This window comes from Micromesistius poutassou (genome assembly GCF_964030765.1).
Source record: "Micromesistius poutassou genome assembly, chromosome: 15".
In the NCBI taxonomy this organism is placed as follows: domain Eukaryota; kingdom Metazoa; phylum Chordata; class Actinopteri; order Gadiformes; family Gadidae; genus Micromesistius; species Micromesistius poutassou.
In genome coordinates, this window is record NC_140285.1 from 10,738,243 (window position 1) to 10,763,242 (window position 25,000).

General features: G+C 44.9%; 2 protein-coding genes across 5 annotated transcripts in view; both read left to right on the plus strand.

Moving 5' to 3' along the window:
* LOC311359105 (sterile alpha motif domain-containing protein 10-like) overlaps positions 1-18,421 on the plus strand; it is a gene marked incomplete at its 3' end in the record, with an annotated part of 43,244 nt that extends 24,823 nt beyond the window's left edge. The window contains exons 3-5 of the mRNA XM_084479061.1: positions 6,972-7,140; positions 11,830-11,970; positions 18,399-18,421. Of these exons, the coding sequence (XP_084335187.1) occupies positions 6,972-7,140; positions 11,830-11,970; positions 18,399-18,421 (333 nt within the window). The remainder of the gene's footprint in view (positions 1-6,971; positions 7,141-11,829; positions 11,971-18,398) is intronic.
* Positions 18,422-22,497: 4,076 nt separating this feature from the next.
* Positions 22,498-25,000, plus strand: part of znf512b (zinc finger protein 512B) — a 30,505-nt gene continuing 28,002 nt past the window's right edge. For 3 of the 4 annotated variants that reach the window (XM_084479709.1, XM_084479711.1, XM_084479712.1), the window contains exons 1-3: positions 22,498-22,838; positions 23,345-23,509; positions 24,670-24,805. In XM_084479709.1, coding sequence (XP_084335835.1) covers positions 24,673-24,805 — 133 coding nt within the window. In that variant the 5' untranslated portion in view covers positions 22,498-22,838; positions 23,345-23,509; positions 24,670-24,672. Of the gene's footprint in view, positions 22,839-23,297; positions 23,510-24,669; positions 24,806-25,000 lie in introns of all 4 variants that reach the window. The other variant, XM_084479710.1, reaches the window with a different exon arrangement.

The following is a 25,000-nucleotide window of genomic DNA, read 5'->3' on the forward strand; positions in this document are numbered from 1 at the left end:
GAGGATCCTGGACACTAAGATTACCATGACTAATAGAATATTTTTTATTTTTTTATATGCGTTTTTTATATGCAGTATAAACTGTCGGCTGTCAAACCACCATCGTTTAATTAACAAAATATATATAATTTCCTAATATTTAATCATTTTGGAGGTGGTTAATTGTTATTTGGCAGAGTACAGCCAGATTTGTGTGTGTGTGTGTGTGTGTGTGTGTGTGTGTGTGATTTTTTCTGGGTTGAGGAGGTATGGTGTGGCAGGTTAGTGGAGTCTTATTTAGCGTTGAAGCAGCACTCTAAGCAGATTGCCTTTTATGTCGGCATTAGGTCAGTGTTTTTAGAGTTTCTCATTAAAAATACACGGTATAAGACCTTTTCAGTTGACATAAATACCACACTGTACACTAGACCAATGTAGCATAAAGATATACTGTACTATTATGCTATTTCTTGCGAGTTTTGAGAATTGAAGGCATTGGCATTAATTATAATATATTTATTGGATTATTTTGTTTGTAACTTTTTTTCAAAGTCTGTGGAGCATTTTATCTCCATGATCAGTCTAATTTATTTATTATTGTGAGGATCAACCATTGTAAAACAATAGTAAACGTTGTCAAAGGAAGCACCGGCATCAGGTGATTATTGTGGAAAGATGTGTTGAGCAGTATGTTTCCATCTTTATTATTAAATTAACAATGTTTCTTCTAGCCGCTGTCTATCTGTCTGTTTAGTTGGGATGACATCTGTCAAACATGTCAAATCATTCCAGGCAAGAGACACACATGAATTCAGAGGCAGAGGCACAACCAAGATAAAGACTGACAGATACAAAGAGACGGAGAGAGACACTGAGCAATACAGACGGTACAAAAAAGTGCAAAAGAACAAGGGCCTCATGCAAGGACACTCGTGTCAGTCAGGCAGATGGGCTTTAATCCCGAATATATTTCAAATTTAATCCTGAATGGAAAAAAACAAAAGGGTACCCGACAAGAATCTTAAAGTTTATTTTCATAGAGGACAGACTTAGATTGCAGTTCACAGACACTCTGTATTGCAACCCTTCCCATTCCGTCCTATCAGAAGTAAAGTCACACCTTTGTGCTGTGCAGGGTGTGCTGTGCTTATGCCAGCGGTCAGCAATGTGCTGCTCTGTCCTGGATGTGTTGCAGCCTATAAGGTCAACCAGGAGAAACTTCTACTTCAAACTTCTCATCCTCACCCTCCTCCCTCTCTCCCCCCTCTTCCTCATCCTCCTTCTCCACCTCCTCCTCATCCTCCTCCTCCTCCCCCTTCTCCTCTATCTCCACCTCTCCTCCTCCTCCTCACGTTCCTCCGCTTCCTCATCCTTCTCCTCCTCTCAGTCCTCCTCTCCCTCTATTCCCTCCCCCTCCTCCCCCTCCTCCACCACGTTCTCCTCTGAGACCTTGCCCTCCCATTCCACTGATCACAAGAAGTGTAGGCACTCCTGAGGGCAGCCAGAGGCAGAGGTGTGTGAAGCCGACCCAGACAGACAAGACAGTTGACATACAGACATGGACCCACACAAACGCGTGGGCACATGAATGCCAGTGCACACACACACGCGCACGCACGCACGCACACACACACACACACACACACACATACACAAATCCACACAAGCAAGAAGAGAAGCACACACACACATATACACGCACACATAACCCACAGAAAAACCCACAGATTATGTGCACAGACACAAACGCATGCTCAAGCAGATGCATGCACATACACACACAATACACACACAACACACACACACACACACACACACACACACACACACACACACGTGTTCACCCTCATACGCACATGCATATGACAGGTGAGCTAGATGACAACATAGTTATTGGCAGAGAAGAGACAGGAGGAGGGATGGGAGAGAAAGGCTTTACGAGGTAAAAGTCAGGGTGGGGAGGAAGTAGTCTGAAGGAGGTTTGAAGGAGTGCTTGTCCTACTGTAGGAGAGCATGAAGGAGTGCTTGTCCTACTGTAGGAGAACATGAAGGAGTGCTTGTCCTACTGTAGGAGAACATGAAGGAGTGCTTGTCCTACTGTAGGAGAACATGAAGGAGTGCTTGTCCTACTGTAGGAGAACATGAAGGAGTGCTTGTCCTACTGTAGGAGAACATGAAGGAGTGCTTGTCCTACTGTAGGAGAACATGAAGGAGTGCTTGTCCTACTGTAGGAGAACATGAAGGAGTGCTCGTCCTACTGTAGGAGAACATGAAGGAGTGCTTGTCCTACTGTAGGAGAACATGAAGGCCATGGAGAACTGTCACATTCTCCCAGTCTCACGGTCTCCCAGGTTAGCGTCTATTAGAGCTCAGATGGAACCATGGCATGGGAGGGAGGGAGAGAAACAAAGGGAGAGCTGTCGAGAATGAGCGAGAAATAGAGAGCAGAAAGGGTGAACAGAAAGTGAAAGTGAAAGTTGTGGTGTGAGTGTGTTAATGCCAATCTCATAACACTGGCATCACTGTTGCATCGCCATCTGTTCCATGTCATCATGTGTGTTCACACACACACACACACACACACACACACACACACACACACACACACACACACACACACACACACACACACACACACACAGAAAAACACACAGAAAAACACAGATTTTTCCTCTGCTAATTGGTGCAGCATCTTTGATCAATGCCAGGAAGGGAGCAGGGGAGGGCTATGGAAGAGAGGTCTTATCGGTCACAGAGGGTGAATTTTAAGAAGCCCCCCCCGCCCCCTCCCCCCATGCTCTGTGAACCTCTACTAATCCCTGATTCAGCTCCACGGAGGGGAGGAGCAGGTACACGCACAACACACACACACACACACACACACACACACACACACACACACACACACACACACACACACATACTTAGAAGTTTTGAAAAATCTTCAAGGTTGTGCTTCTGCAGTGAGGGAGAATAAAGATTGAATGAGTGAGACGGAGAGAATGTGTAACTGCTGGAGGGACACTTTGAAGGAGTCTTCAAAGTCTTCTTATGCTATTGAGACTGTTTTGGAAAAAACTTCCAGAACTATGGACTAATAAACAACAGAGAGTAACATCACTAATGAGAATCGTAAGCCGGCCGTGATTGGTTTAGGTGGAAGCAACCCCGCCATTCATCAGAATTATAAGGAACAAAGTATAAAGTGCATGTTACTCAGGCAGAGTAGGAGGAGATCTGAATACCAAATCAAACGCCAAAAAAAAATAGGGGTTGTGTAAAATTGCACATTATCTTTGAATCCGGGTTCAAAGTGGGAAAAGGAAAGGAGGAAATTGTTTGTTGGAAAGTGTTGATTTAGTTATGTTCAAACTATTTTTTGTAATACTTTTTATTGGAGAGTGTATTGAGAGATATGGTTATATGTGTTACCGGCTCTATAGATTAAGTTAGAGTAGAGTAAGTTATGAGATTTATTTTGGACATTATTATTTGGACATGTTATACATAATGCATGTGTGCATGTTACAGATCCTTCACCAAAGTCGGGCATTGCCCCCTCTCTCTATATCCACGCATCCACTGAAGAGTCAAAGCTACAACATGTCAGCAGTAAATTGCCCTCCTTCTCCCAGTATGCTGTATCAGCATGCGGTAAATTATAAATACGTAAATATTTACTGTTGCGATTTTTTCCAAACATCAGCGTAGACAATTCCCCGCATTGAGGTCGGGAATCGAATGGCCACCTCGCAACGCTCTAGGACCCGGACTCTACTCACTAACTAATACCCCCATCCTAACTCTGATGAAGTAGCGTTGTTGACCAGGACCTCGCCACGTCCTAAACATGAAGACCAACTAGCCGCTGAGGTTCCTTACTGAACAAATAAAAAATATAGTGCCTTGCGTATTGCGAGAATTAAATCACTTCCCCGTCGAACTTCATGTTGGCCTCGTCAGCAGAGGGCCTAGCGGGTGGCGTGGTCCTGACGTATGAGCGAGCGCCTCCTGGTGGCCAGCGGTAGTCCTACGGGGAGCGGGGAGCGTGGGCAGGGGGCATCGCTGAAGCGTGAACCAGGGGAGCTGGGGGGATGCTGGCCAGAGGAGATAGAGGCTGATGGATGGTCACGGGACAGGGCGAGCTGACGAAGGAGGGGCGAGGGAGAGATGGAAAGATGAGGAGGGAGTCATCGTTCTATTTCCCTTCTGTCTGGCTTCCTGATGATGAAGCCCATTACTCACACAGAAATGTGAGCCGGCGTCAAATTGTAGAGCCCTCTCCCCGTCCACCTTCCTCACATACCCACGCACGCACGCACGCGCGCACACACACGTCCACGCATGCACCCACGCACACACACACACACACACACACACACACACACACACACACACACACACACACACACACACACACACATTCTGATGCCTCTGCCTGTAAGACTGTCTGTATGTCTGTCTGATACCCTAACTTGACAACCGGCTGCCTCGCTATCTTCCTGTCTGCCTGTGTCTCTGCCCGTCCCCCTGTCTCTGTCTACCTGTCTATGTCTTTCATTCTGCCTGACTCCCTGTCTCTCTGTCTGCCAATCTGTCTGCCTGTTTGTCAGTGTGTGTGTTGTATATATATATGTGTTTCTCTGTCTGTCTGGTTGTCAATCGGTCGATCTCCATCTCTCTCTCTCTCTCTGTCTCTCTCTCTGCCAGTGTGTCTGCCTGTCTGGTCCACCTCTCTGGCTTTGCCACTCTATCTCTCTGTCTGTCTGTCTGTCTGTATCTCCCTCTCTGCATGCCTGTCTGCCTGGCTTTCTGTATCTCTCTCTCTCTGTGTCTGTCAGTCTGTCTGTCTGTATCTCCCTCTTTACATGCCTGTCTGCCTGGCTGTTTGTGTGTGTCTCTCTCTCTGCCTGTCTGTCAGCCTGTCTGTCTGTATCTCCCTGTCTGCGTTGCTGTTCTCCTCCCTCTCCCCCCGGGGCTGTTCCGCTCTGCAGCACCCGTCCTCCTAACCTATCTCTCCTCAGCTCCTTCACCACCTGGCTGCATATCCTAATCACAGACAGATTTATGTGCATCAATACCAGTGGCGCTGCGGAGGGCGATAGAGACAGCGAGGAGCCCCCCCGTTTCACTGCAGATTGAGATAATAGCCATCCTCAAATGTCTGACACACTCAGTCATCTCAAAGACAGGGCTTTCTCCACACCTCTCCACCTCAATCTTAATTAACAACGAGGAGTGCAGTGGATTTGGGGTTATTAAAATGGCTTCAGCGGCAGCGCTCCATTGAGCAGTGATGGATCTCAGAGCGTAATTATGGTGTCCAGTGAAAACAGTCAAACGGAGAGCATTCTTTCTTTCAATTAAGGTCTTTATAGTGGAATGGGCTCAGTTAGTGGAGCATTGTAATAGCGGTGTCAGGTTTAGGTGCCAACAGTACGCACAGAAATGGAATGACAGGAGGGGAAAGATACCAATGTGGTCAGAAGTCTTTTAAGCCACTGACCCATAATGTAGCACCTTGCCTTTGAATCGCTTGTGATTTTAATTGTTTTGTGACATTAACATTGAGTCATTTAGTAGGGAACTTTAAGAGACTTTCGAGTGAGAACATTCAGAGCAGACAATCAAAATTGGAGTAACTGCACAAAAGTGCTGCACGACCACATTTGCAGTCTCTCTTGGCAGATTGCAAAGAAGCTGCAGCAAGCAGCAAGACACGCTTTTTTTTGGTAGCTGTGCATAAAAGTGAGTTATCTCATCTAAGGAGGAAGCCTCAGAGAATCTAGACCAAGGGCTGCATGGGAGGAGGAGTGCTGTGTTCTTTGCATCTAATAATCGGTGGGTGAACCTGACATCTTCATAAACTCCTTCGCTACGCGGTGCAGACTCATTCTGTTCCTTTGAAGTGTGAGCTCTGTTGTGTGTGTGTGATCAAAGACGTGGGGAAGTGGTGAAGAGGAACCTTAGAGAAAGAGTGAGAGAGTAAGAGGGAGAAGGAGACAGAGAGAGATATGCATATGTAAACATATGGAGACGGCCAACCATATGGAGTCTGGACTGCTTGAAGGTATTGACCTGGAAGGAAGAGAGTCTTACAGAATCGCATGCATGTACAGTGTCACATATACACACATCAAGACACACACATACACACATGCATGCATGCATGCACACACACAGACACACTCAGGTATACAATGCAAAACAGGACAGGGACACATTTTAATGATTAATGATGAAAGAACATAATGTCAAGTAAACTAGCACAAGTGAAATGAAGTAGAGTAGAAATGAAGTAGAGTAGAATATTTAATTGTTACATTTAATGCTACAGTATTAGAGTAAAGTATTACTTTTATAGATGTAAATTCGGGTTCAGTGGTGAAGAACAACTGCTTTTTTTTTTGGGACTCTTTTTATACAGTTTGCAATTCAGTTATTTCTCTCCTTCCCTGTTGTTGTCTTTTTTGACTTTGAAAACATTGAAGTTTAAGTTATATGAAATGTAAGAAACAATGTAAATTAAATGTGATTAATTATTCAATTCATTCATGATTTAAATGTCTACATTGCTACTCTCACCTTTTTTGCATAGTGAATGAACAGCACAAGAGGCAGATGTTCTTTTAATAAATCATAATTTCTTATAATCTACCAAGACCATTTGACATTAAGAGGAAAGTGTGTATAAGTAACAAATTCAAGTCAATTAAAATATGATTATCTGTTAAACAACCACACATCAACATATCTCACGAATGGAGCATTCCTTTTATCTGTCACGCATTCACATGAACACACACACACATACATACACACAATCACGTACACACAGACACTTTCTCGCTCGCTCGCTCTTTCTCTCTCTCCCTCTCTCACGCTTGCAATTCATCCGTGTGCTGCAGCACATAAACTCCTCCATTTGTCCTGTGTGTGTGCATGTGCGTGTGCGATTGCGTGTGCGTGTGTGTGTGCGTGCGCATCTCCAGCTGCGTCCTGGCGAGGCCTTCACAGTGTACCACACCAGCCCCACGCTGTCCTGCCTGTCCAAGCCCGTGGTGCTGTGGACCCAACAGGACGTGTGCAAATGGCTGAAGAAGAACTGTCCCCACAACTACCTGACCTACGTCGAGGCCTTCGCCCACCACGCCATCACAGGTAGAGCCCAACCTACAGAGTCTATAGCCACACATGCACGCACACACGCACGCATGCACACACACACATACACACAAACACACACACACACACAAGACAAATGGAGGAGTTTATGTTCTGCAGCGCAAGGGCGAATTGCAAGCGTTAGAGAGCGAGAGAGGGAGCGAGAGAAAGCTTCTGTGTGTATGTGATTGTGTCTTTGTGAGTGCGTTTGTGTGTATGTGTATGTACACACACACATCGGTGCATGTCATTAAAATACATGTACGATCTGTCCCAACCCTGAGGCGTTTATTTGTGAAGCGACAACATCTTAGAACTCTGTTAGAACTCTGACGCGCAATCAACGCTGGGCATATGCAACTCCGACCTCCAGGAGGAAGGCTGGGCCACGAAAGGCGTGTCAAGTGTCATTCCACTTAGTTTTATTTGCACAGCCATTGATTGTTTACAAAGCTGAGCTTGTTTTTTTCAGCCGATCGTCTGGAGTGCGGTTAAGATGTTTGTGTGGAATAATGAAAATGTTCTGTGTTCTTTTTCGAAGGGTAAAGAGAGAAAGTGCTGCTTGAACAGTGGTCGCTTGCTGAGATCTTAGTCGGGGTATTGTTAGCACAGCACAATGTCCTGAGACAACGTGTGCACACAAATAGACACAGTACTCAGTCTGTCTCTTCCTGTTCCTTCAATGTTCTCTCTCTCTCTCTCTCTCTCTCTCTCTCTCTCTCTCTCTCTCTCTCTCTCCCTCTCCCTCTCCCTCCCTCTCCCTCTCTCTCTCGCTCTCTGTCTCTATAAAAAAAAACAGACAGTAGATTAGCTACGTGTTCAGTCCCCACTCACCTCCACTCATGGACATACACACAGAATGTCTGAGTCTGTACCAAGGTTATAAAGTACACATTAGGAGAGATTATCCTAGACAGCTCATTTTCAAATACCATCATTTAGAAAGAGAGAGAGACAGAGAGAGAGCTGGATGGAGAGAAACACACAAACCATTCTGTGTATGTATTCACTTACTGATAAACATACCAATTTCCATTTCCTAAATGGTCATTAGCTGTGTGTGTGTGTGTGTGTGTGCGTGTGTGTGTGTGTGTGTGTGTGTGTGTGTGTGTGTGTGTGTGTGTGTGAGGTCAGAGAGGACAGATTCTAAAAGACATATAGAGAGTAATACAGTAAAATATAAAATGTAATTACATCATGGTTAGAGGCGTCCAAGCCCTGACCTTGGCACCAACTTCTAACAGTATCGTTCCAGTACTATTTATTCACTACTAAGATGTATTCACTACTAAGATATATTCACTGCGACAAGCATTAGAAACCCTTTATGAAATGATTTTAGTATATTATGTTAGTATATATGCGCCTCCAATCTCAGTAGTATCCTAGCCAGCGTTTCCTAGCAACCATTTTGCTGTCTTGAGGAACTATACTGCGTGGCTGAAGAATGATGACTTGTTTTCATGAAATGATCGCATTTTATGCTGCTGTGTTTTTAATTTTCACGTTGTGCCTAACAATGGCCCCTGGCTGTTAAATCACTGTGAACAACTGCCTCTGGTGGCTTATTACTTACTGTAAGTCTACAACTACAACAACAAACCCAGAGTAACCGGGCAGGACGGGCAGAACATTTCAAGTTCAGATTAAGTTCAGCCGGGATGAAGTAGCTGCGTGATACAAACCAGCCCCAGTGAGACGGCAAGGCATTAAGGTCAGATTCCCCGCAACCTCGCAGTATCCCGCAGGCCTCCCGTTGGAGGGAGTGAACGTCAATACCCTTCTCAGTACAGACGTATTCATGCCGGCATCTCCCAGCTGCTTTCTCTAACCAAAAGTGTTTCCCATCGATATCGCAATACTACTGATCGCTGCCCAGTGCTCTGTTGCAACCAGGCCAGCAAAACTGCCGTTAAACAAGTATCCAATACATAATTACTATATTGCTGTTTGTGTGTCAGTGTGGACTCCAATCAATCAAATCGCCCATCCGTCGGCAGGTTTAATTGCGAAAGGTAATTTCTTGTTTTTATTATTTACACAATGGTGTGTAAAGTATGCCTTGAGAGATGCAATGAATGGCATAAACCTCCTATCAAAGGCTTCTCACAAACCATCTCTCCTTTTTCCAGAGGAACCCCACCCTGCCCCAACCTCTCCTCCAAATGGCTTTGAATCTTTTTTAAAGGATCATTATCATTATGACCAGGACAGCAATAGCAACCATTTTGCCTGCAGAAAACATTTAGAAAGCAATTATTTTGGAGCTAAATTGAGAGAGAGGTCACATCAAACAGACCTTTTCGTGTTTTTAATGTCTTTTTCTGTCTCTTTTCTTTTTTTTCCTTCCTTTTTTCCCCTGTATTTTCCTTTTTTCACCGCACTGATTTTCTGCAGGCAATCATTAAGAGCTCTGTTATGTCTGCCTGAGGGGAATTGATTCAAGCACCATTCATCTGCTTTCCCCCGGTCTGGATACGTGCGAAGAGCAAGGACAGTGGTTTTCTAGGACATTCTCTCACTGCCCCTGGGATAGCTGGACACAGCGGGGCCACAGGGGAGAAGGGTGTGTGCGTGTGTGTGTCTGTGTGTGTGTGTGTGTTTGTGTTTGTTTGTGTGTGTGTGTGAGTGTGTGTGTGTGTGTGTGTGTGTTTGTTTGTATGTGTGTGCTCTCACACACACGCACACACACACACACACACACACACACACACACACACACACACACACAGAGAAAGGGTAAGATGTAGCCATTGTTACTAAGGCTAACTGGTTTATCATGCCCCCCCCCCCACCCCCCGCCCTTTCAGGACTGCGGAGCAGGTACTCAGGGTCTGCCTTGTTCTACTTCATCTGGTTACACCGGAGTGCTGGTCTCCTCCGTCATGCTGTCCCCCTTCAGTCCACTTACTGTCCATCATCGCTGCGGCGCGCTGCAATCAGAACTCCCACACGTTTTGAATACAGTGATTTGCAGCAGATGATTTCTGGTTTGGGATTTTAACACATCAGGGGTACACGCCACCGTTCTAGACAGATATTTTGTCCTGACCAGCAAAACAAGAACGCAAGATAAACAAGGTCAGCATTTTATGAACGCGACACCGTTTATCCCCCGGGATCGCCCAAAACCACTTCCCTTTTCTGTGGGCCAGATGTGTTCAAACACGTCTCTGCGTGTTTAAATCTCTGCCTGCCATCCATCTGATTTGAGTGCATTTTTGCTCGGAGCCAGGATGAGCTATTAAGAGCCTACGTTGTTGAACGTAGCCTACGACGTTGAAGCACACTCTCCTTATTGAGGACATTTACATGTCATGTTCACAGGCTGGTGGATGGAGTGAGGCAGGACCTTTGTGTTATCGTCTGTACTGTTTTCCTATTTCAATCCACTCTTTCTGTCTCGTCACATCCTGTATTCTCCATGTTTATCTGCATTTTTTATTCAAACAATGGAATCATTTACAGAATGGTTTGTTTGTGTAGGATGTGACACAATTTGATACGATAGATAACAAGATAGAAAGATAGAATGATAGATAGTGTAGATTGATAGATAGATACGATGGATACCATATATAGATAGAAAGATATATATATATATATATATATATATATACTGTAAATAGATAGATGGATGGATACATAGAGTGAGGAAGGAAAAACTGAACGGGAAAGACATAAAGAATGGAGGTATTTAGACAGGAAATAGGAATGGATGGACTGATTTGGAAAGTGAACAGCATGAGTAATGACTCTAATTAGGGTTTAGCGTTCACACATGGTAGCTGCACAAATGATGGATACTCTTCTTGCCCAACACAGAAGTGTGTGTGTGTGTGTGTGTGTGTGTGTGTGTGTGTGTGTGTGTGTGTGTGTGTGTGTGTGTGTGTGTGTTTGTGTGTGTCTCAGGGAAATATGCTTATATTTTTGTGAAAGTGTGTGTGTGTGTGTGTGTGTGTGTGTGTGTGTTTGGGCATGTATTTCTGTGTGTGTGTGTGTGGGTGTGGGTGTGTATGTGTGCTTGATTCTGCATACTGCTGTAAAAAGGGGTAATATTTACTGTGGGTAATGGCATGTTAAATATGCATGTCCCTAGGGTTTACGACCTAATGTTGCCATAAAGATGAAGCCCAGTTAACAGACAGTCTCACCCATCCTTCCAGTGCTAGTACATTGACTCCCATATGGCCGCAGGGCTGCACTTAACCCTAGTCTGTAAATTAAGTTAACCTGCAGACTACAGCATTCCCGATGCAAACAACACACACACACACACACACACACACACACACACACACACACACACACACACACACACACACACACACACACACACACACACGCACATGCACATACACACATGCGCACTCACGTACAAACGCTGACACAAACAAGCACATACACACACAGACATACACATATACACCAACACTTTTACGTGGCAGATACACACACACACACACACACACACACACACACACACACACACACATGTGCATGCACGGACACATTTACTTACCCACACACATGTGCACACAATCAGACAGACACGCACATGCAGGGAGACATCTGCATCGCACTGTTTTTCCTTTTTTTTCCACACAGAGTTGTACGGAGCATACATAATAACCTGACCTTCATGCGTCCCCCTCACTCTGCCCTTGTTGTCTCTGCCGCCTCCAGGCCGGGCGCTGCTGCGTCTGAACGGGGAGAAGCTGGAGAGGATGGGCATCGTCCAGGAGGGCCTGAGGCAGGAGGTGCTGCAGCAGGTCCTGCAGCTGCAGGTGCGGGAGGAGGTGCGGAACCTGCAGCTCCTGAGCAGAAGTAAGCTAACAGCTAACGGTTCACAGAAGACTAGCTAGCAGTTCACAGATGTGAGCTAGCGGCTACAGACGTGAGCTAGCGGTTAACAGAAGACTAGCTAGCGGCTACAGGTGTGAGCTAGCGGCTACAGACGTGAGCTAGCGGTTAACAGAAGACTATCTAGCGGTTCACAGACGTGAGATAGCGGCTACAGACGTGAGCTAGCGGTTCACAGAAGACTATCTAGCGGTTCACAGACGTGAGCTAGCGGCTACAGACGTGAGCTAGCGGTTAACAGAAGACTAGCTAGCGGCTACAGGCGTGAGCTAGCGGCTACAGATGTGAGCTAGCGGTTAACAGAAGACTATCTAGCGGTTCACAGATGTGAGCTAGCGGCTACAGACGTGAGCTAGCGGTTCACAGAAGACTAGCTAGCGGCTACAGGCGTGAGCTAGCGGCTACAGACGTGAGCTAGCGGTTAGCAGACGTGAGCTAGCGGTTCACAGAAGTGAGCTAGCGGTTTTATCATGTTCAATGTTTGTGAGTGTGTTTTTGTGTGTATGTGTGTACATGTGGATGTGTGTGCGTGTGGGTGTTTGTAGTCAACACATGAGAATTATGAAAGGAAACAACCATCAGATAGAAAGAATATTAACTTTTAAATGCACAAGAGACAACAGATCTCAATCTAGGCAGCCCTTTTCATGTTTATATGTCAACCAGACAGCCAGACAGCCAGACACTCACTGAGAGAGACAGGAGAGGCTAATACCATTGTACACACGGTGTCCTCGAATACCCTGCCTCACAATTACTGGCAAAGTGGCAGTGGCAGGACAATGACTGTAATGTACTGGGTTTTATTTGAGTTGGGATAATGGGTGGGTGGCTTGATGACATGGGCCGGGACTGGACATCAAAGTACATCTGTTTGTAGCTGTTTGTGTATACGCGTGTGTGTGTGTACGTGTGTGTTTGTGTGTGTTTGTGTGTGTGTGTGTGTGTGTGTGTGTGTGTATGTGCGTAGTCAGGATTTTCGTTTAGATGCAACACTGCCTCCGGGCTGATTGATGTGACATATAAAGAGTCATTTTAAGCCACCCTCGATAACCCAGGCCCGTCGATGGCTACTGACCTGGATGATGCTGTTGGGCTGGCTCGCCGCTCCCTCCCTGGGTGTCTCGGTGTGTGACTGTTCTCTTCCAGTAACATGTTTCATTTAGTTCAGGAACGTCGCAGCCCTTAACTATGAAATTATCCCCACTCAACCGCCCCTTGTTCCATTCATTAAAACGCCGAAGGTATTATTAGACTCCTGCATTAAATATAATTTGCGATGACTTAACAATAACATTGCATTCACTTTAGGGAATAGAGGTTTGATGGGGTTGTTTTGCCTCTGATTACATTTTTGGATTCTTGTTATTGTTTTTATCAACAGCGCCACAATATTCGATCTGCGATAACATCCAGTCGCTCCATAGACAATAACAATCAACCTTCCGCAACACAACATATTATAATGGTTTCCAGAATCATTATTGTTATTGTGTTCCAAACATAACGCTTGCATACATTTATATTCACAAACACACACACACACGTACAAATACAAACACACGCACACGCGCACACGCACGCACAAGCCTGCATGTCTTGTTTATGGTGGAACCACTAACTCAACACCCAGAGTGAAATCATATTCACGTATTGGAGTGCACCCCGCCACCCAGACAGGAGAGTCAAGGACCCGTGAGGCAGCAGCGCCACCCACTGACACTCCCTGACAGCCACGGACACCCGCTGTCAAACACAGACCCCGGGGGTCATTTCATTGTAATAACAGGACTGAACAGGGTCAATTAAAGGCGTTTGTGAATGGTTACATTTGCGGTTGAAAATTCACTACTGATAATGACAGAATAGTGCCGACGTAATGTGTCGCTTCAACAGGCCCTGAGCGTGAGTGTGAGCTATACCACCCCCTTGGTTGAAGCCATCTGATTGGTTGGCTTCATAGAACACCTAGGTTTCACCTGAGGCTCACCTGAGGTTTATGTGAGAAGAGGGGGTGGGGGTAATCGCAAGCTCAGATAATGTAGATAATGATGTTTAACATAGAGATGGGATTTGGAAGTGGTGTTTGGTTATGTGATGAAAGGTGTATCTGTGTGATCTGTTTGGTTTGGTAATGTGATGACAGGTGTAGGTTGGGGGGGGGGGGGGTGTGAGGTGTTATGGGAAGAGGGGAGCTGGGACAACGCTGTGCTACGAAAACGACGAAATCTCTCCATGTTATTTTATTTAAAAGGCAAATCACAGGCTATTGTTAACAGAAGCCCTAAACCATGTGATTGCTCACAGCCCATTTATGCTCCAATCCCACGATAATTGCGATAAGAGATACAGGCATGCTCAAAGAGAGTATTAACACACACACACACACACACACACACACAGAATCCACTGCTTTTATTCCCTAGAATCTCTTCCCCATAAAATTTTGTGAATTTTGTGTGACTGAGATTCAGAGTATAGCCTGTATAGCCGGTTTGCCGTGTAATGGAAACTTTTCCACCAGATCTGCACCAGCCCACCTGGTCTCTCCTTTTTCTTCTTCCTCTTTTTCTACTTCTTCCTCTTCTTCTTCTTCTTCTTCCTCTTCCTGGGTGTCTAGTCCTATCCCCTCCACACACACATATTCCTCTACCCCTGTATTATATATGCCAATTCCCCACACAGTGATATGATCGATAATAGAAAACCGCTTCGCGGCGCGGATGTTTTTTTTTCTCATGTGCTCGTGCCGCCCCGGGCGGCTGCCCGCTTCGCCCGTGCCTAAAACCACCACTGACTGAAGGGAATTACTGGAAGGAATTACTGAAAGTAGAATTTAGTTATTAAGAGAGGGTTGTTGCTGGCTGCGAGACTTCTCCACAAACAAAACAGATAATGGAGCGGGAACATCACAAGGTTAATGAGCACAGATGGACGCTGGAGCCATGGCCCGCGGTAATATCACTCCTCCAGCCGTCATTAGGTACTGGCTCCCCGGACTCGCTCTCTGCTCCGCTCAAATCAGCCCAGGGTGAGCTTCCTTCTGCACTGTAATTGCAATTCACACCCAACAAGGAATCCAATTACTTTCGTTGCAGATTGTTTGGGACAAAGTTCTTCCCTGCACAGTCATTAGGCTGGGTAATGAGAATGGTTGGTAAACAGTTGTGGTTTTGATGTGTGTGTGTGCGTGTGTTCGTGTGTGCATGCGTGTGTGCGTGCCTGCCTGCCTGCGTGTGTGCGTGTGTGCGTGTGTGTTTGTAGTATGAGATGGAGTTATATGTAGAGTCAGCAATGTTGGGTGGATGTGTGATACATGCAAATCAGAAGAACAGAGAACGCTCAAATCAAAGAGCTCAACACAGCCTCTGTAAAGATGGAAAAACAAGGAACAAGAAATGAAAGAAAGTAAGCAAGATTCTCATTATCTGAGTCTTCAATAGGAATCCTTGAGAGCTGCTGTTCACTGTGTCCAAGTGTAGCCTCCCGAAGCCAGCCTAAATCTAGCAAGCTAACCTCCGGTTTTGCCTCAAGCTATTACTCCAGAACCCGCCCGACACAGGCAACATGACTCCCAACAATATGCAGTCGGCCAATCAGCAAACCCGTGTGAGGGATGATGACGACACGGGATGCTTTGAAGAATTCTTAATTAATTTAATATTATTTATACTCTAATTCAACGGGATTGCAGGATCCGTCTGACTGCAGCTCGTCCAAATGGCTGCAAATGAAGGTTGACTGACCACACCCCTTAACACACACTGCAAACGGACTGCAGACTTGACAGACCTCGTCAGTGATCATACCAATGACGTTGCTGGAGGTGGGGATCTGTAAGCATTTGATTTGGCGAACAGAATCACGGCCAGCAGTAGTAAACTGTAAAAGTGTCTGTAAAGGTTTCAAAAACAAAACCGTATAGACAGGCCACTGTAGAAATCCCCCACAAAATCCCATCTGACAGCGTCATCCACTCATGCAAGTGAGTTTTCTTCAGTAGAATATCTCTGGGGAAAAAAAACAAGGAAACATTTCAAACACTGCGCTTTGCAGTTTATGCTATGACATCGTAGGACTGCTTGATATGTGATTCTTACAGACCAACTGAGTGAAGTTAATATGGCTTGTCTCCCACAAGTGCTCTCAGGAGCTGTGTGGTTCTAGCAGGCCGTCCTGCAACATCTGGCCTGTTCATGGGATAGCTGCCCTTTTCCCTCTGTCAGTAGGGCTTTCAGACTGTTATCTGTCTCAATGGTAAGTTGCCCCCCTCCTCTGTCCTTCCAACACATCTGATCTCCTCCCAAATTGTGTGGATGTTTGTTTTCCGTGCGCAAACACGTTTGTGTGTGTGTGTGTGTGTGTGTGTGTGTGTGTGTGTGTGTGTGTGTGTGTGTGTGTGTGTGTGTGTGTGTCTGTCTGTCTGTCTGTCTGTCTGTCTGTCTGTGTAGCCATCTGTGCTTGTCTCCGGGGTCCCAGTGGTGATTAGCTGAAACTGGATGATAATGCGCACACACACACATACACACACATGCCCGCGTGCGTGAGTGCACGTTAAACAAACATCCATGAACACGTACACTCACACTAGCCCTTCAATTGACAATAAAAAATAATAATATAATAAAATGTTCAACAGACATTTTGTTATGGTAGATTGTCATGGTAACCTTGTGGTTTTGGAGTGGTCCTCTAATTTGTGTGTGTTTGTCTGTGTGTGTCTGTTTGTGTAGGTTTGCCCTTGTGAGGACTTCACAGAGAGTTCCTGGCGCTGTGTGTCTGCCAGCTGAACTGTAGCTTTGAATTAGAATGTGAACAAACATCAGAACAGGCAGAGCGACAAAAGGATAGCAAAATAGCAAATCTTTTTCTCGAACACAATTTGTTTTGCCTAGTCGCCGTTGCACAGGCCCAGTGTCTCCTACCCTCCTCTCTCCTATCCGCCTCCAACATCTCCTTTATCTCCCTCTTCTCATCTCCAATTTGACGACCCCATTGGGGAGCTGGTTAAAGAGGACATTTTTCAGGGGAGGACTTTTTTTATATTATCTACACAATTTCATTTCAAACATTTTCAAACATTTCAAATGTCTCACTCTATCACATCGATTCAGTTTTTTTCATTCAGCTCCATGGTGCTGGGTTGTTGCATGTGTCTGTGTGTATGTCTGTGTGTGTGTGTGTGTGTGTGCATGCGCGTGTCTATGTGCATATTTGTTTGTGTGTATATGTGTGTGTGTGTGTGTGTCTGTCTGTCTGTGTGTATGTGCGTATGTGTCTATGTTTGTATATTTGCGTGTGTGTGTATATGTGCATGTGACAAGACACGCAAACACTGTGTGTGTGTGTGTGTGTGCGTGCGTGCGTGCGTGCGTGCGTGCGTGCGTGCGTGCGTGCCTACAAACACGTGACTCATTTCCCAGCTATCAGGAGTGGAGGGCTCAGTGTTTAAATGCCAGCGACGTGAGAAGCGTTGGTGGCAGCATCCTACTGTCTCCCGGTGTCGTTTCAGGACAGGACAAATGGCTTGTTGTCAGGGAAACCACCTGGCCACATCTGCTGCTGGCTGGATAATAACGTGGGCGAGGCGGAGGGCAGGTGTTGCCGCGTGTTGCTCACGTCTAACGTGTCAGTTAGTTAAATCTTGAATGATCGCGGGGAGACGGGCACGGGGACGGGGGGGGCGGGGTTTGTTATTCCGACCATATGTGTCAGATGATCTTAGCCTTCGTCTGTCGCTCAGTGGAGACAGCTCCGCGTAGCGTGACAATCACGACTGTTGTCTCATCTAATAGCCGTCCTTAATGCGCAGGGAGACGCCATAAAGGGTCCGCAGCTGTGTGTCTCTATCCCCGCTGTAACTGCTCATGTTCATCCGATGCTGTAATGGCGTTAACTGCATAATGCGTAATGCTTGGTGTGTCTTGCGCATATTTTCCCCACAGTGTTAATTGCCGGCCCCACGGTATTCTCACTTACTGCTGAGGCATACACTTGTACTTTATTGTGGGGATTACTTGGGAAACAACTCATTTCCCTCAAGGGCCCTGGACCCATGCCTGCCCTTTGTAAAGTGAAGCCGAAAATAGGGGTTAAACAGAGGGCAGGGTCTGTGTGTGTGTGTGTGTGTGTGTGTGTGTGTGTGTGTGTGTGTGTGAGAGTGTGTGTGTGTACACGCACGCATATGTGTGTGTGTGTGTGTGTGTGTGTGTGTGTGTGTGTGTGTGTATGTGAGCGTGCATGCCAGCGTGATAAATTAGGATATAGCCTCTGTGACTACCAGGGCTTCTATCTATTCAAATCTTAATTATGTATTCCTCTCTCTCACTCTCTCTCTCTCTCTGTCATACTTTTTCACTGTCTCTCACTCTCTCTCTCTCTCCTCTTCACAGCCTCCTTTGGAAACTTCTCTTAGCTCATCCCTTGATCCAGTTGGCAGCCCTCTTCCTCTCCTCTGCCACAATACAGCTCCCAGAGTCTTGGAGGAGCTGCTGTGTGCAGATATGTGAGGGGAGAATCAACGCGTGAAAGGGGAGAGGACAAGGCTATAGACTTCATGCCAAGCAGACCAGAGGATTCTCATTCAACACGGCCAATCTACTTTAGAGACACAGAAAACAGAGACAAAAGCCCTGCTCAGGGGCGGGGGAAACGTGGGGGGGGGGGGGCATTAACATAGCGATACGATGTAAGGTTCACATCCCCAGCAACAATATGAGCATCTCACATTCCCAATCTTATCAGAGACAATACTTAGTGTTTTTAGCTCAGTTGCGATGGAGCTAACGTGTGATCCTGAAGTGATGCTGGTTGAATTCCCTACAGAGGCTTCTTGTTGGGGAACGTCCACATTCCATGCACAAAGTCCAAGTTTTTTTGGTTTGCTGCTAGATTTACAATAGGCCATTCTGGTGGGTTTAATGTTACCTGTTGTTTTAACTTTTAGAACCGTTAATATAATGACAATTGAGATGATTTGGACATGGTAGTGAATGTCTTTTTAATCAAGTACATTAACATATCACACCAAACCACAATTAAACTGATATACGGGGTGAGGGGGTAGTGGTTGAAAAGCTCCTAATTTATTTTGAATACTATTTTTATTGCAATTATCATCAAGTCATCATTAATAGGTCCCTTAGCATTAACCTCTCAGGACTTTCATCTTTGAATATGCATCACTTTGTCCATTGTTAAATACAACTAAATATATAATAAAACACAATAGTGCTCATTGGTCACAGCACTCACAGATATCTTCTATGTATATTGGATGACCTGCAGTATATCAGTATATTAGTAACAATCAATGGAAGACACTCAATAGATAACTTAGAACAATGTCAACCATTGTTCCGTGTAGACTGTGGCTTTACCTTAGGTTTGTATTTTTGAAGAATTGAGGACAACCAAGACGAATAGCCGACTGCTTTTGTTCACCATTGTGGCTCAAGTAGCTTTTTTTTGTAGCAGGCCAGAATGAATGGCGTCTTGTTTAGGAAATGCTCAACTCATGTTATAATGATCAAGTAACTGCAGCATGTACCACGCATACCACGTATCTTCCACGCCTCCGGTCACTGTCAGGTTCTTCTTCTGTTTACGTCATTATATATATGTTATTATCATTATGTTTGTTTTTTTCAAAAAGCCCAGTACGCCGTCTATACTGTGAGGGCAGCTGGCATGACGCTCTGCCTGAGGAACCAGAGGAAGGCTGAACACAGGGACGTCTCATTCGCCGTCCAACTGCGAGAATACGAGAAGCTTTGGCTGAACAGTCCGGCCAGAGCTTCTCCTTCCCATCAGTTCAACCGCATCGATCCAGACTTTGAAGGACTTCTGGGACTAAGCAAGTGAACCACTCTTAGTGAGGAAGTGAAGAAAAGACACTGGTTTGGTTTATTTTTTGACACTGATGTATATTTCCAAACGTCTCGCTTTACTTGGTCGGATAATGGTTGTACTGTTTGTTAGAGAGGATGTGATGCAAAGGGGAACAGAGGAAATGTCTGATATATATTATATCTGATATATAAAAAACCTATATGGTATATTAAATTAAAGCTGTCTTTTTAGAATAAACGTATATACAAAAAGTGTGATACTCCTGTGCAATTCTTTTCCACATGCATATATTATGCCCTTATATTTACTGTTGAGCTTTATATCTACACAAATATGTTTGTCCTTTACCACTGCTCTTTGTATTTCAATTGAATAGACTAAAGAGGGCTTTGTCATTGATATTGATATTGATAAATATAAAGAAGCAGTTCAGAACAGTAACAGCCAGGTTATTGTCTTCTTATTATTACTTTATATTGCTGGTTGCGTTCCGTTCTAGTCCATGTCAATACCTCTTCGCTGTTACTGCATCTATTTCCTCTAACCCTCTGTTTTCCTTCGATGTGTCTTCGTCCTATCATTGTTACCCCAACACTCCTGTCCGTTGACTCCTTTTCATGTTTGTTATCTTTTCTCATTGCCTTATTTATTAATATATTTAGCCAATAGTCCCTCTCACTATCAATCCCTTTGTGTGGAATATATAGGTCTACTACGTATTCATACCTGTATCGCTATCATCTAGTAGGCCGGCTGTCACCGACAAAAGATGAAGGAATGGCTCTTAAAGTTTGTATTAACATAAAAAGAAACGATGAATCATGCCAGTCACTCGATGAATACTAAATGGCTCCCCGTGACGGCCTGTAAACACACACACATACGCACGCACGCACACACCACACACACACACACACACACACACACACACACACACACACACACACACACACACACACACACACACACACACACACACACACACACACACACACACGCGAGCACAGACACCCACACACAAACACCACTCACACCGGGGATTAATTAAACGGTAAGCATCTCACCTGTTGATAACATGGAAGATGTGCACCATGGTTGCATGTACCATCAGAGACGGCGGGTTATATAACAGTGATAAGATAACCACGATGAGGATGGCTAAATACACAGGCGGTTGACTATTTACCTTCCAAACAAGGCGTTAACGTGTGATTTTGATGTAAAAAAAAATGTCGTCACTTCTTTTTGCCTAATAATCAGCTATGGGTAAAAATATATTTAAAAAGAAAATAATATTTGACAAGATGAAATTAAACAAGAAACACTTTCCAGGAGAACTCTCATGAAAGCCGCGCACCTGATGAACGCGTGCACCTCGCGGACGATGGCTGCAGGGCAGACTGAAGAAGTAGCCTACATCTATTACAGCCACATTGAAATATCCAATATGACCTAAGGACCAGGCTACACATTAATAATCCTAGGTTAAACAACGAACGCGTGAATCGCAGAGTGAGCATTGGTTTATTGTTTTCATAGGTTAGGTTCGCTCGTCCCATTGAAGACCTGTCATCTTGAGTAGCCTAGAAGTGAACAGCCATCAACAGCCTTTACAAAAATAAAAACGGCTGACAAGCTTTAATAGGCCTAGGCTACTTCAGATGGGGGCACTAATGAGCAGCACGCAGGACCTAATGATGGCGAGGGGTCTGTAGGCCTGCCCTCGGACCCAGACTTCGTTCGCCGTCACGCCGATATTTAAAGACAGCACTGCCCCCTTGCGGGACATGAGAGTAGTTTTAGGAATTTGTAACCTGATTTGGGATTTTGGTCGGAAATCTTTTGTTTTTGGTTCGATTGTTCAGAAAAAAAAAAATGATGTATGATGTTGATGTAGGCCTACCGTGGAAGTGGTTGGTTGAGCTTACCCTGCCTTCCACTGGCACTATTAACAATCATAATTAGCCAACTGTTTGGCAGGGTTAGGATCATGGTTCAAATGAACTCAAATATTTGAGTAGCCTATATATTCATAGTCACGTTGCCTGGCACTATCCAACAAACTTGTTTTAATGGCATATTCCTTGTGGTTTTCTGGAGAACAAATGTGCATCAGCATTTATGAAACTTCTAGTTTTTAGAGGGGATATTTTAAGGTCAATATAAACTTCCACGAGGATGTTTCTTCATGTCGTCTAATTTCCATATGACGTGCGAGACGCAAATATATTCCACTTGAAAATAAGTGACCACGCACACACGTGCGCGTAGGCTACATACGTCTGAACGCACGCACACACACACACACACACACACACACACACACACACACAGATCTATTTATCAGTTAAATGCTGGTATGTTAACCATACTGAACATCCCTTGCTCTTATGTTGCCCTTTAGTCAACTTGTAGGCTATATATCATCATGTGCCTTCTGCAAAGCAATCAAAACAGCATCGTTTTCAACTTCTGACATCGTGTCAACCGACTTAAGCCCGTAGGATGGTGTTTTTTTTCATAGGAAAGACCAATGAATGGCTAAATCCACAATAGGGCGGTCACAATCAATCGTTACGGGTATATCAGGGTTAAATTATATAGGCCTATCGATCATCTCTGATAAATGTGGTCAATCGTCTGAGTGGATGAATTCACGACGATCGGATATAGCAGATTAAAATAGTTCTCTGACGCTGATTTAAGAAATTTGAGGCTGACCCTTTTTCGTCATGAACCAACGCCGTTACGTCGGAAGGAGCCGCATCAAACGGTTTAGTAATGCGTTTATTAGACCGAACAACTAATATTATCTGCTCGATGTGGGTAATAATAACGCGAGAGTTTGCAAGTTGCCTTAAGACTGGAGTTGCAACTGCCAAAGGTGGAGTGGATCCGCGCATGACCCGACACACACTACTGTAGTACTGTACACGGCAGCGGGGATATATCGATATAAAAAACAACGAAATAATCCAGAGGTAAGGACCGCCAGAGTGAACCCCAAGGACCTGGCATTTCGTGTTTTTGTACCTTTTCCTTCGCTTTGCTTCCTCTTACTCTAAGCAACTGTCTTGCAGTCGTCGAAATTACTGCACTAAACATATTTTTGTGCCTCCCTTTAGCTCCAGCCAGCGCAAGGATTTTTTTTTTTTACTCCTCCTTCGTAATAAAGTCGCCATTTTGCTTCACTGCCTATATTAAACCATCCGTATTTAATATTTCCCTCAATGATTTGGATATATCTTTTCTTTTGTGGTCATTTTTTAATCGTGAGACGATGACTCGTGTCTCACGGCGGTATACATATTAATGCAGGGAAGGGGTACGCTTCTGAAACGGTAATAGGGTGAAGTATCCGCTATATTCTTTTTAAATAAATTATTATTGATACGCTCCTTCCGTGGTCTTTTCGGCTGTCGCGACTGTCTCGTTTTCAGAGCGCTGGGATACGACGACAATGACGACTGTCTGCCTCTTTTTAAAGCCACCCAGCCGGACCGGTGTGCCGCGAAGCTCGGCAGGTGTGTGTGTGATTGCCATGTAACTTAACGTTGAGGAAAACGCCTACTGCGAGCTGCCTATCGCCTGACCCCCACGTGGGTGACCCGGCTGCCCTGCCGCCTGTGCAGGGGGACTCCCAACAGTTCAGGTAGGTGTGGCTTTCTTGACACGCACGTACGTTGTGACCACATTCCCACTTCAGAGTGGCCTACATATAGCATCTAGATTCTAGATGCATGTGTGTTGTTATGCTTTATATAAGGACAGTAATCATCCAGGAAACTGAATACATTTCTCTGCACAAGTTTCTTCATGGAGGTTTTCAGGAAGGGACTTTTGTGTACAGAATGTGGGGCATGAACTCTTGTCCTGTGTAGGACGCCTACTAGATGTTTCTGCATTCCTATAAAAAGTCATGTCATATTTGGAACAAACACTGAGTGCAACTGACTTGAATCAACTGTGAGTACAGTGCAACGCAACCTTGAGGGATCATCCCTTCTCATCCAGTCTGCAATACAGTGGCATGTTTTTTGGTCTGTTTGGTCTCTAATGTTTGGCTTTTTGTGTGGTGTTGTTCTTTAGGATGATATATTAATGTGTGCTAAGAGGAAGCATGTTGGTTTGATTATCACAGTTTAATCAACAAATGCTGTCCGTCTTATCATATTAATAGGCAGCCCCGTGTTAAGCATTAAGGGTCAGGCATAGTTTGCAGACTGCAAGGATTCGTTGTGGATTAAATCATAAAGTGCATAATAGATGCATGCATGACTATCTAAAACCACAGTGAACAAGAATCAGTTGCCATGCAATGAAGTGATGGAGCTGGAGTGATTAATGTGTACAATGTACATTTAATGTGATGCACTCTTGTTGACCATTTTACTACACTGTATAAAGAAGGTACCTCCAGATGACTCAAAGTTAGCATGTCCTCAGTTAGTACCTCTCTTCACTCCCTCCCGAGGTTCTGAATGGCAGAACATGGAGTGTGAGCGTACGTGAGGGTATTGATTTGTGTTGAAGGTCAAGACCTCATTACCACTTCAAATGATACGTCTGTGTCTCAACCCAGATCATCTCCTGTCCAATAACATATTTATCCCAGTGAGGAGTGGCACAGTATTTACAGCGCAATAATGTTCTGTCATATACTTCAATCGACATACCTTTCTAATAATTCTATCAGGCAGCACCGTAAAATAATCGATGCAATGCTGCTGAGACCCTCAACAATCTCTGTATAGTAATTTTTTTTGTCTGTCTGACCCCCACTTCCGACACCCCCACCCTTGGAATCGGAAGGTCATGGAGAGTCTGGGTGGCTCCAGGTTTGGGAAGCTGTCCTCCTCAGGGCTCCCTAGGGGCCGGCCCCCAAAACATGGACACCCGCAAGAGGCTGTCAAAAGCACCGCAGTCACAGACAACAACAACAAACACGGTGAGTGACACAACGACTCATGTTGTTAGGGGAATGCAATGGAATGTTACCCTTATAACAGGGTAACCAAAGTCCAAATGGCAGTTTGGAAAAATATACTAGCACCCGGAAGAACAATTGCGGAAGCATTGGACGTTTGTGGTTGGTTGATGAGGGTGGGAGTTTTTTCCAAAGGTAGACATGGTATCACTGGTT